At 32.5% G+C, this 12613-nt stretch overlaps 1 protein-coding gene across 3 annotated transcripts in view; it reads right to left on the reverse strand.

Annotated features, from left to right (window-relative positions):
- LOC131072923 (uncharacterized) overlaps nucleotides 1-12613 on the reverse strand; it is a 254611-nt gene that overhangs the window by 17116 nt on the left and 224882 nt on the right. For all 3 annotated transcript variants that reach the window (XM_058009227.2, XM_058009228.2, XM_058009229.2), the window contains one exon: nucleotides 630-800. In XM_058009227.2, the coding sequence (XP_057865210.2) occupies nucleotides 630-800 (171 nt within the window). The remainder of the gene's footprint in view (nucleotides 1-629; nucleotides 801-12613) is intronic.

A 12613-nucleotide genomic window follows, 5' to 3' on the forward strand; every position in this document is an offset into this window, starting at 1 on the left:
AGCATCTCTGAAACAAAATATGTTTAAGCACAAGTTCTACAAAACTAGGAACCAAAAAATTGTATCAGGATGAAATCACCCAAAGGCTACAAGAGGACCCCTACTGTTAGATACAACCTGTTAAGCTACTACCAGCAATGGTGTCTTAAAGTGGAAATATCCACCTAAACAAGGAAAAGGAAAAAAGCATCTCTGAAACAAAATATGTTTAACCACAAGTTCTACAAAACTAGGAACTAAAAAATTGTATCAGGATGAAATCACCCAAAGGCTACAAGAGGACCCCTAGTCATGAGTCCTTAATGAATGATCTAGTAGTGCTACCAAGGAACAGAGAGATACAAAGTGTACGTTTTAGCATGATGCTATTACAATCTCTGGTATTGCTATGAAATTAGAATCTATTGATCATAATAAATGAGAATCAAAGGAGGCAGATGACCAACTTCTCAGAAGCACTATAGAAGAAGTTCAAAGATTCATAGTACAAAAAAATCATAATCAAAACTAGAGCATTCTCAGCCAAATCACTGAGGCACATAAAGGCACCCCTCTCTTAATAGTTTAACCCTCCTAATAGTTATGAGGAATGGATTTAGAAACAGAAAGAGCCCTTATGTTAGACTTACTGGAAGAAGCATGAGTATCCCAATTGGTATAACTGAAGCAAGATCTGTTAGTGTTCTTTGAAGAATTGTCTTTTCCTTTTCAGTAAGCTCATCGCCTGTCAAGGTTCTTCGTAGTAGGACCGATGCAGCAGCCACATCTGTAGCAAGAAGTTGAGTGCCTTGCCAAACATCCTGAAGAAAACTGACACAATTTTAATAAACAGAGTAAAGGCATATGGTGAACCAAACCTATCTATCATTAGAAGAAAATATGTCACAACTTAGAATATGGGCAAGGCTTGAATATTGGCTTTTGAGTAACCTTAGATTAGATATTACCAACGATTACAAGAAAAACATATATGTCTTGACTCAGAAATAAATATGCAATCATATTATACATTCCACACAATTGCATTTTCATTATTAAAGTAAATTTAATATTCTTGGTGACAATAGATAATTATTATAATGTCTCAAACAATGCAATAGAACCACAGACTGCAATGCTCTGATACCACTTGTAATGTCCCATTAATAGGGTAACTTAGAATGTTGGGACAATGACCGTAACTTCTTCTTACTCTAATAGGTACATATGCTTAGATCCAGTAATGCAAGATATGACAAATATCTACTGCTATTTCAGATTCAATTTAACAATGTGTATATGCAATATGATATAGGTACTGATATGATTAATTATTAAGAGCAATGTCTATTACAGGGATATGAAATACGTTATTAATATAATATTTCTATCACTTCTAGTGATAGTCAATGATGCTATTTCTGATATAAACAATATGAGTATGCAATTGATATGTATTACTGGCAGCAGTGTGTTTGCTATGGCTGATAGGACAATATGATTATAGAAATATGGAATATCACTTTGAGCGATATGCTGCTGTCTCAGATCTTGACCTCTAAGCTTGCAACTTCAGATATGGATACTATGTCTGCATGTTTCTTTTAATACATGCAATCACAATATCTATTGCTCCTTGTTGGTTGCTATGTCTGATTTGCTGATATATAAGCAAATTGAAATCTTTATATCACTCACTGGTAATATGTTGCCTTTTCTGATGGTGACTTATAAGTTATATGAAGGGGCTGCCTCAGATTGGTAATTGATTTGCTTATGCACCCGATATTGTGTCTACAGCATATGCTCACTAAGAGTGATCCAAACTGGATAAGAATAAAAAATATTGACTCCACGATGCTTGCTGGATTGTGATTGATCTCCCTCTTATATCATGCAAAAATAAGGGATTCATGTCCAATGAGACACCTCTTTTACTAATCAAATTTCTTCATAACAAATCAATGTAGTTTACAATTACTGTTCTTAATGACTAATCAAGGGTTAGCATTTACTTCTCTTATTTGATATTATTTAATCAAATCGCTGCCACTTAATAGAATCCTTTGCTCATCGAATTGTATGCTGTTATCATCGGTGACTAATCTCCGATTAGTTGTCAATTCCTTAAATCGATTTAACAATACCAATCGCTGTCTCCCAATAATTATTGATCTTCATCATTACTTTAATCTTAATCGGCCTCCTTGATTGATCAACTAGATACTTGTATTAAGGATGTTTGATCTTAATTGGTGTCAATTACATTCACCAATTATGCCTTAGTCGATCTGCTTGATTCATTCTTGTAATAGCTATTATGTCGATGTTTATGATTGACTCACTAACAGTTCATTGTTTGATCTGCATTCAAGTTGCTGTCCTTTGTTAATAATCGATGCTTTCTAGGCTTCATTGCTTTCCCCCAAATTGATACCAGTCTGTATATTTGATGTCTTCAAAGATAGTTGTTGCATCTTCATGGGTTTATTATTGCTTGTTTATCGGATATATGTAATTGACCTTGGCACTCATTGCCATTCCCTCTGCTCTTATCATACTGTAATGAAGGACTGATCTCCTTATATGATCATATATCATTGATACATATTATCTTCATGATGAAGAGGGATTTATATGAAAACTGGTGTATCATACTGCAGTAGTATGGATTAAGGTCATCATGCTTCACAATATGTGAGCTTGGTATGATGGATGCTTGCAAGTCTTTATCCCCTGATGGATGGATAACATATCAACTTGATCTATTATGCTTCTAATTATCAACTTGCCATGTACATCTACTTCTACTAACTTTTAACTAGCTATGGGTGCTCAAGGTTTGCCACTCCCTTGACTACAAATTGTTTATTATTGGCTAACTCTCTAGGTTAAAGATGCGGACATTACAATTATAGACGACATTGGGACAATATGTGAAGTGTTTCTTGAATAGAACTTTTACAAAATAGCAAATTTTGATTACTTCCATTCACACTGCAGAGGACTTAAGTTGTGTAGTATTGGATAGAATATGCAATAAAACATGTAATATGCTTTTCCCACATAATTGGGTTACACATTGTCTTCTAAACATAGCATGCTCCATCAAGACAGAGATAAAGATTTTGACCCCTTCTGTAAGTTCCAAACTTCCAATCCTAGACGTGAACTTAGTAACTAGCAGTTTAATTGCCCCAATTATCTTATCACAATCAAAATGCCCCCTGCTACAAGGTGATATTCTTGCCGACAAAACATAATTATAGATAATATAGGGATAACATGCAAAATGTGTTCACTTCTTGAATAGAACTTGAATACAGGATACAAAATTATGGCTACTATCATTTACACTACATAAGCCTTTAGTTTTGTTGTATTAGGTAGAATATGCAATTAAAACATTTTATATGCTTTCTACATATAAATGAGTTGCACATTATCTCCTTAACATATCATGCTCCATCAAGACACAAATATTTTGTTGCCCTTTTTAAGTACCAAATATATAATCCTAGGCATAAACTCAAAAATTGACAGTTTCAGCATCCCAACTTTCTATCACAATCCCAATTTCCCCTATTACAAGGGAATAGGATGAGGGTCAGATAACCCACAGCAACCCATTCATCACCCAAATGTGTGTAAACCAATCAAGCCATTGTGTTTTGTGTAGTTATCGAGAGACTCGTACCCTAACCCCTGGTACTCATCTCCCATACCAGAAACATGTCCCTGTCTCGGAGACCAATATGGAGACATCTCCAAATATTAGGAGATTTCAGATGAAGTTTCTTTGTGTCTCCTATATGTCTCCTATAAGCATCCCATGAAATGAAGAAAATTCCAATAGAGCTTTTTCAAATACATCACATGAATTACATTGGATTTTCTAAAAGTACTGATATGTGTTAGAAAAAATTAAAAGAACTCAACAAATACACACACTAATAGACTTGCAATTTTCATTTTTTTAAATAAAAATTTACAATTTGTTTGGTGGCATAAAATTTCCTTAGTAAATTCCAACGAGCTAAGAATATGAAGTGAAACAATAATAATGCTTAAGATGTGCACATGCATTGAAGTTCTATCAATTGATTGAAAATATAGTCATATTCAAGGTTTCACATTCTATGTATTTCAAAATAACGGGATTCCCCTCCAAGTTTCTTTGTCACCACGAAGTGATTATAGTTCTAGATATTTTTTTCTATCGTCATGATGATTATCAAATTTCAATATTTTTTTTCTTTCGATGTGGGTTGATCTGCCTCTATGTTCAGTTTTTAATGGTATGCAAATACCATTGTTGCAAGTACATGAATCTTCTTTCCAAAGAAAAGGTTTCTAATCACCATCTAAGGCTAATTTTTCATTGCCCAATCTTAGTCTCCCTAAATTTAGTGAGCTTGATCTTGACCAGTATGGTATTTATTACTCAATTGATAAACAACTATTTATTGGAGATTAAATAGATTTAACACATATAAATGATTTATTTCAAAAGTTGCAGAATAATATCGTTAATTGCTTTTATTCATTTCATGGATGCTCTTGTACAAAATTTCAGTTCAAGGAGCAACTCAAAAATGTGGTCTCTTCCCTAACTATGAGAAATCTATATAAACCCCTTGACAGTTGCCTAGTAACCAAGCCATTGGCAACTAGCAAGAATTTTTTTTCTCTTTACTTCCAAGCCAATGAATAATCAACAGACCCATTAGAGACAAACATAACTAAGACAAATATATGCTAACTACATCAGCCCCCCGCCAAAAAAAATGTTCCAACTACATATGCTAATTATATCCTTTACTTCAGTTGGTGAGTAGCAAGGAGTTACAACTCTCTAGAATCTGACCATTTCCACTACTTCCATTAGCTAGGATTTGACCCTATCATTTGTTACTCAGTTCGATAATTTCTATTATTTGTGGCTGACTTATTTCTCTCCAATTGAAATGTACCTTACTAGGTTTAGACATGTTTTAACCATAATCAATCTATTTCCATATACTCGTGACTCAAACTAAATATATTAGGAGACATTACCCCTTAACATGAATCCAATCAGTGATATTCCATTGCTCAATCAATTAACTATTAATAAATAAATGATTCATCCATCATACATCCATAATTCTTATGAGCTCTTTCTGATTTACAATCTAATATCGTTATTTGTCTAATTAAGACATTATATATATATACTCTAATGTTGTAACATTAATAAGGTTATATATATATATATATATAACCAATTATGAATGTATTTGTTAATTATTAATTACATTTTAGATACTTTATTGATACTACCACTGCTTTAACATTGGTTTTTACTATATTTAGGTGCTGGTAAAAGAGCAGACAGATCTGACGCATAGCAGATCTGGTCTGCCACTGTTATGGAATTAACTATTACTGCAATACAATATAGCAGTCTTGGTTGATATTATTATCAAATTCTATATACAAACATTGTCAGGCTACATATATGAAGCTTACCTATTAAACACATACCCTATGCATACCACCCGAAAAAAGGATGTTACTGCCTGTAACTTAATAACAGTTCTGATCTGATCTGATCTGATTTGATAGATGTTGTCAGATAATGTCCCTCTCTTCTCCTTAAATATTTATATATTTTATATGTTTAGTTCTATGTAATACCTCATCTTATCCTTTTCGTATTTGAAACTTCTTTATACCTTTATCTCTTAAAGGTCACGCCCTTTGAAGAATCACCTTATTGAAGAGTCATGTCTTGCGTTGTCCCTAATGGATAATGGCGATTCTTGGTATTTGTTAATTCTTATCGATGTTAACATGATCGCCGAACATTGCACCATATTATATATTTTTTGGACTCATCGATATTTATTAATCTAGTCGATTGTGTATGGGTAATATGATAGATCGATAGCATGCAGTGATGATCAATTGGTAGTCTTTGATACTTAGTCAATCCTTTGGATGCATCGGTAATATATCCATATCGTTGTTTGTTAATTGATACATGGGTTAATGCAATATTCAATCTTTCATATACAAAGATGATGAGAGTAGGTTAATCGCATGTTTTATAATTTATACTATATAAATTATGTTTACAATATGATATTAATTTATTTGAATATTTGAATATTTCAAGAACATTATTAGTAATAAATATTAATTAGATAATAATATTTAATAAATAAATAAATTTCAAATAATCATTTGATGGTAATTTTCATATTAATTAATAATAATAATTGTTTTATTTAGGATATATATATATACTAATGGAAGGGACATGACAGTCCGCCCTTCCCAAAATTGCTTGTCCTCAAGCAATTGACAATTTTCCCAATCAAATCATCTCCTAATAAAACATAAGGTATACATACATGAAGTACACACACAATACATGTAAAGTAATGAGGTATGAAGCCTGAATATATTTAGTACACATGAAGCATGAGACATTAAGAGGATGGCATGAAGTAATACACACGAAGTCATTCAAAGCTTGAGGTATACATGGAAATCTCGAAGCATAGACAAAAGTAATACCTGTAGCAATATCCACATGTACATGTAAGATATGGAGCGTACATGTCATATGGAGGTGCAAAGCATATACATGAAGCATACATAGAGTAAGCACTCTCAATACATTAAGCATACACATGAATACATAAGAAATGAGACATACATACGAATACACATAAGGAGTAAATCTGAAGCATATAAGGCAAGAAGCATCTACATAAAACATGGAGTATACACATGAATATACACAAGGTGTGAAGTAGATGTGTAATACAAGTGAATACAATTAAGGCATGCACATACAAGTGAAATACATGCAACGCATACATGATACATACACTTAGAGAACGCACGCGAGATAAGCATTCCGTGAACACATCAGTCTTGAAGTAACTATGTTTAAGATATGAAGCATTTGAGAAAGGCATATAAAATACACATAGAATAACATATTGAAAACATTTCATGATGCGAAGCATAGTCAGGACGTACAACATACATTACGAAGGTGTGTGTGACACAGTCATGCTGAAAATGTAACAAACATGGAGCAATCACATAATTATACATTCATTACAAATATAAACATACACCTAAAACATACATGGGAGCAAACATATTGAAGACACAACAAATACATAAATATCCACAAATCATGAAGTGTATATACATTTCAGAGAAACATACATTAGGTACGTGAATACCCTTAAAGCATGAAGCAATTCGCTTAAGTACCTATCAGACATGTAGCGCAAATCCATAAGTATATACATGACGTATGAAATAGCACACATGTAAACATAAGGTAATATACATAAGGCACAGAGCATAGATGTAAGGCATGGAGCATTCACGTAAAACACCAAGTAATATATAGGACATGTAAGGCTTGAAGCAATATACACGGATACGTAAAACATGAAGCAAGGCACATAAGGCAGGAAGTAGCTACATAAAGCATGAATAATACACATGAATACACGGAAAATCATGAATCATGAAGTGTACAGAGGAATACATGTAAGGCATAAATCATGCACATAAGTACATTTAAGACCAAGTCATACATGTGGAAAACATATTAGGCAGAAAACCAACATGTCATTTATGAAGCATGGATAACAAATACACGTGAAGTATAGACATGAATATGCATAAGGAATGAGTCATTCACATATCATACATGTAAACAATGTAGTAGTACACAAGTATACATGAGAAACGCACTTATGGAATGGACATGTTGAAGACACATCAGTCATGAGGCATACATAAAGACACAAGGCATACATGCTGAAAAACATATTAGACATGAAGCAATTTTTTAATACACGTAGTATATATATACAAATAATACAAGGAACATACATTAGAAAGGTGCATGATGTAATTATACTGAAAACATGACAGCAATAAGAAATCCTGTAATGTCCCCAAGTAAGTTTAACCATTTAAGACATCATAATTCCAACATTCTCAAAGCAAATAGAAATAGAAATAGAAATTAACATCACGATGGAGTTCAACTTAAAAACTTTGCTACTAATGTAAGTTTGGAAAGGATTATGATCTTGAATAGGACGCTTTGATACCTCAGCGTGACGACTCCCTCAGGGTTTTGGATCCAAGCCCAGGCCTAATTTTGGGACGACACCCTCAAGGTCTTACATGGGTCGCTGATCTCTACCCATCTTGGGATAGACGCCTGATGGGTTTACACAGGCCTTTCCCTATTCATTCATACAACCTTCCAACTACATTCCTATTAAGGATTAACAATTTGTTTCTGTCTTGTTTAATTGTCTATCTTGTTCATTTGCTAGTTACGGATAAGAGTTGGTATCATCAAGAATAAATAATTCTGGATTCCTAACCTTAAGATATATGAATTCCAACGACTTCTTCATAAGTCATGACTCTAATAAGAAATGCATCTTTATGTAGAGATGTCTTCTATCGGTGATTAGTTATTAATGTAATCGGTGAGAATAAATTACATTAGCAACTTTATGTATAAACAGCGATTTCCATGATAAACATGTGATCATCGATTACCATTTTGATCTTAGACTTCCTTAATATAGGTGCTGCCTTAATGTATGGTTTATTTAAAGGATGGGAAAGCAGACAGATCTGACATGTGTCAGATCTTGTCTGCCACTATATTGTTATATATTGTTTATTAATGTTTTATTAGTCTTATTAGTTATTGTTGCCTTGTCAATATTACATTATGATTACCATGTAATAAGAATATTAATATTATGTAATATTTAATGAATATGTATTATTAATGTAAATGTCTTTAATTATCTATTTATTAAGTTTATGAAGCTGATTACATAATACTATAGAGTTTCAGTCATAAACTCATATAATTAACTAACTGATACGTAAGTATATTCAGATATCAATCACTAATATGGGGACATCACAGTCCTCCCCACTCAAAATTGCTTGTCCTCAAGCAATTTACAATCATTTATCAATAAAACACAAAGTATATATATGAACATACAAGGCATACACGAAGTATACACATGAATGTACGAAAACACAAAGCATACACAAAGTATACACATAGATATTTGCAAACACAAAGCATACACGTGAATACACGTATTGTCAGATTTCTTCTTACTGACTAGAATGATTCATTGATTCATCTTTATCCTGCAGGATGGTAGGATCATAGCTCTGATACCATTGTAATGTCCCCTACTAGGTTTAGACATGTTTTAACCATAATCAATCTATTTCCATATACTTATGACTCAAACTAAATATATTAGGAGACATTTCCCCTTAACATGAATCCAATTAGTGATATTCCATTGCTCAATCAATTAACTATTAATAAATAAATGGTTCATCTATCATACATCCATAATTCTTATGAGCTCTTTCTGATTTACAATCTAATATCGTTATTTGTCTAGTTAAGACATTATATATATATATAAAAAAATATATATATAATATAACCAATATGAATGTATTTGTTAATTATTAATTACATTTTAGATACTTTATTGATACTACCACTGCTTTAACATTGGTTTTTACTATATTTAGGTGCTGGTAAAAGGGCAGACAGATCTGACGCATAGCAGATCTGGTCTGCCACTGTTATGGAATTAACTATTACTGCTATACAATATTGCAGTCTTGGTTAATATTGTTATCAAATTCTATATACAAACATTATCGGGCTACATATATGAAGCTTACCTATTAAACACATACCACCCGAAACAAGGATGTAACTGCCTGTAACTTAATAACAGTTCTGTTCTGATCTGATCTGATTTGATAGATGTTGTCAGATAATGTCCCTCTCTTCTCCTTAAATATTTATATATTTTATATTTTTAGTTCTATGTAATTCCTCTTCTTATCCTTTTCGTATTTGAAACTTCTTTATACCTTTATCTCTTAAAGGTCACGCCCTTTGAAGAATCACCTTATTGAAGAGTCATGTCTTGCGTTGTCCCTAATGGATAATGGCGATTCTTGGTATTTGTTAATTCTAATCGATGTTAACATGATCGCCGAACATTGCACCATATTATATATTTTCTTGGACTCATTGATATTTATTAATCTAGTCGATTGTGTATGGGTAATATGATAGATCAATAGCATGCAGTGATGATCAATTGGTAGTCTTTGATACTTAGTCAATCCTTTGGATGCATCGGTAATATATCCATATCATTGTTTGTTAATTGATACATGGGTTAATGCAATATTCAATCTTTCATATCCAGAGATGATGAGAGTAGGTTGATCGCATGTTTTATAATTTATACTATATAAATTATGTTTACTATATGATATTAATTTTATTTTTTATTTGAATATTTCAAGAACATTATTAGTAATAAATTTTAATAAATAATAATTAAATAATAATATTTAATAAATAAATAAATTTCAAATAATCATTTGATGGTAATTTTCATATTAATTAATAATAATAATAATTGTTTTATTTAGGATATATATATATATACTAATGGAAGGGACATGACACCAATTCAATAAGTTGGACTTGTTGGGATAGCCAGGGTCGAAAATGAAACCTTTCGTTTTCAAGTTCCACCCATAATTTTTATGAGGTACATATAGATTCATCAATTTCAGCATCAAGAGTACATTGAGCTGCCATCTCAATTTGAAACATAAGGCTTTGAGGGCTTTCTATTAAAACCACTAAAGGAGGGTACCTAACTAGAATCCAATTATGTTTCATCTCTGATAATTCTAAAGTGAGTCACCCATAGTTGGCATACTCAGCAAGTACTCACCGAATTTTATACAAAACAAATAATTTCGGGAAAAACTCACCAAGTTTCTAACAACCACTCACCGATTTTTGGTGAGTACTCACCACAAACTCAGCGAGTCCAAGCAAAAAATTCATCAAATGCTGAGTTTACGTGGTACAGGTAAAAACAGCACCAAAAATGCATCGTAAATGCTACAAAAATGTGATTTTCTGCCATTTAAAGACACTCTTGCTGTAAAGCCTCGCCAAGAAACCCTAGAGGAATAGACTAACATTCCAAAAAGAATGAAATAATTTATTTCACTCTTTTTGGAATGTTAGTCTATTCCTCTAGGGTTTCTTGGTGGAGCATTACACTTGCATCCTTCTGAGGAGATTGGAAGGATTTTTTTGGCAAATTTCAAGGGCATTTGAAGAATTTTAAGGGCAAGATAGTAAAAAAAATTGTTTTTGCAAGCATTTTATTCATTTTGGCTGCTAAAATCTAGCATGTAGGTTAAAAATAATTCATAGCTTCCTAAAACTAATTAGTATTTTGAATTTTACTTCCAAAAAATTGGATTCATCACCAGTTTTTTTATCAGTTTTTATTGATTTTTTTAATGAATACACTATTTTTTGTATACACAAGTTATTTTTTTTATTTTAACCTTTATTGGGGAATAATTAGGATAGATTTAATTTATACTAATTTAAAATAATATATGTTAATTTAAAGTTTGAAACTAATCTAAGGCTAAATTTAGCTGATTTTTAGTAATTTATGTTGAACTTAGGCTAATTTCTTTGCATTTAGAAATTAAAATGTTGTGTATTCACTTTGTACTTATAGGTTAGGTACAATGTCAAATAAAGAGGCTTTTAGATCAAGCTCAGGCTCAGGTTTAACTCAATCAACACCGATTGCAGGCACTCGTCCTGCTGGTCTAGAGACACTTGGGACAGTTGTTTGCATAAAATACCAAAACCTACATCATGGAGGCATAAATTGCCTCAAATACCACCTTTCAGGCATTACTCATTGTGATGCCAAGCCCTATAACAACACCACAAAAGAGCTAAAAAGAGTGATGAATGCCCACGTTGCATTGACAAAAGAGAAAAAATTACAAAGGGAGAGCATAAGGGCAACCATTGCTACATCCATAGCTAGTGGTTATGGTTCTCAAATGCACGCAGAAACAAATGAAGATACAGCATGTGAAGGCATAGTGGGCTCCCTTCTTGGTCTGCAAATATGAAGCACAACAGCATCCACTTCATCTACTTCAAGTAGAGTGCTAGTGCCTACACGAACACCACATAGTTTTTGTACCTAGACACAGATAATGCATGTGCCAATTTTTAGTACTTCAACAATCTTCCCTTCAATGTGGCAAGCAATCCTTATTGAGAACATTTGGTAACTGTTGTAATAGGGAGGTGCATCAAGAAGCAGATAATGCATGTGCCAATTTTTAGTACTTCAACAATCTTCCCTTCAATGTGGCAAGCAATCCTTATTGAGAAAATTTGGTAAATGCATTGACAGTAGCAAGAAATAGCTACAAGGCACCTTCTCAAAAAGACTCAAGTAGAAAGTTGCTAACGAATGTGATTGAAGAGGCAAAGTCAGTAGTGAAGAACAGAAGAAGCAATGGTTCAAGTATAGCTGCACTATTCTTTTAGATAGGAGAAAGAGAACCATTCCATTATCGACTTTTTGGTAGCTTCAAATGGTGAGGTAATTTTTTGAAATCAATAGATGCCTCTAACAAAGTAAAATATGAAGAAACTTTGAGTTTAATGTTAAAGGAAGTT

Source organism: Cryptomeria japonica, chromosome 11 (genome assembly GCF_030272615.1).
Source record: "Cryptomeria japonica chromosome 11, Sugi_1.0, whole genome shotgun sequence".
Taxonomy (NCBI): domain Eukaryota; kingdom Viridiplantae; phylum Streptophyta; class Pinopsida; order Cupressales; family Cupressaceae; genus Cryptomeria; species Cryptomeria japonica.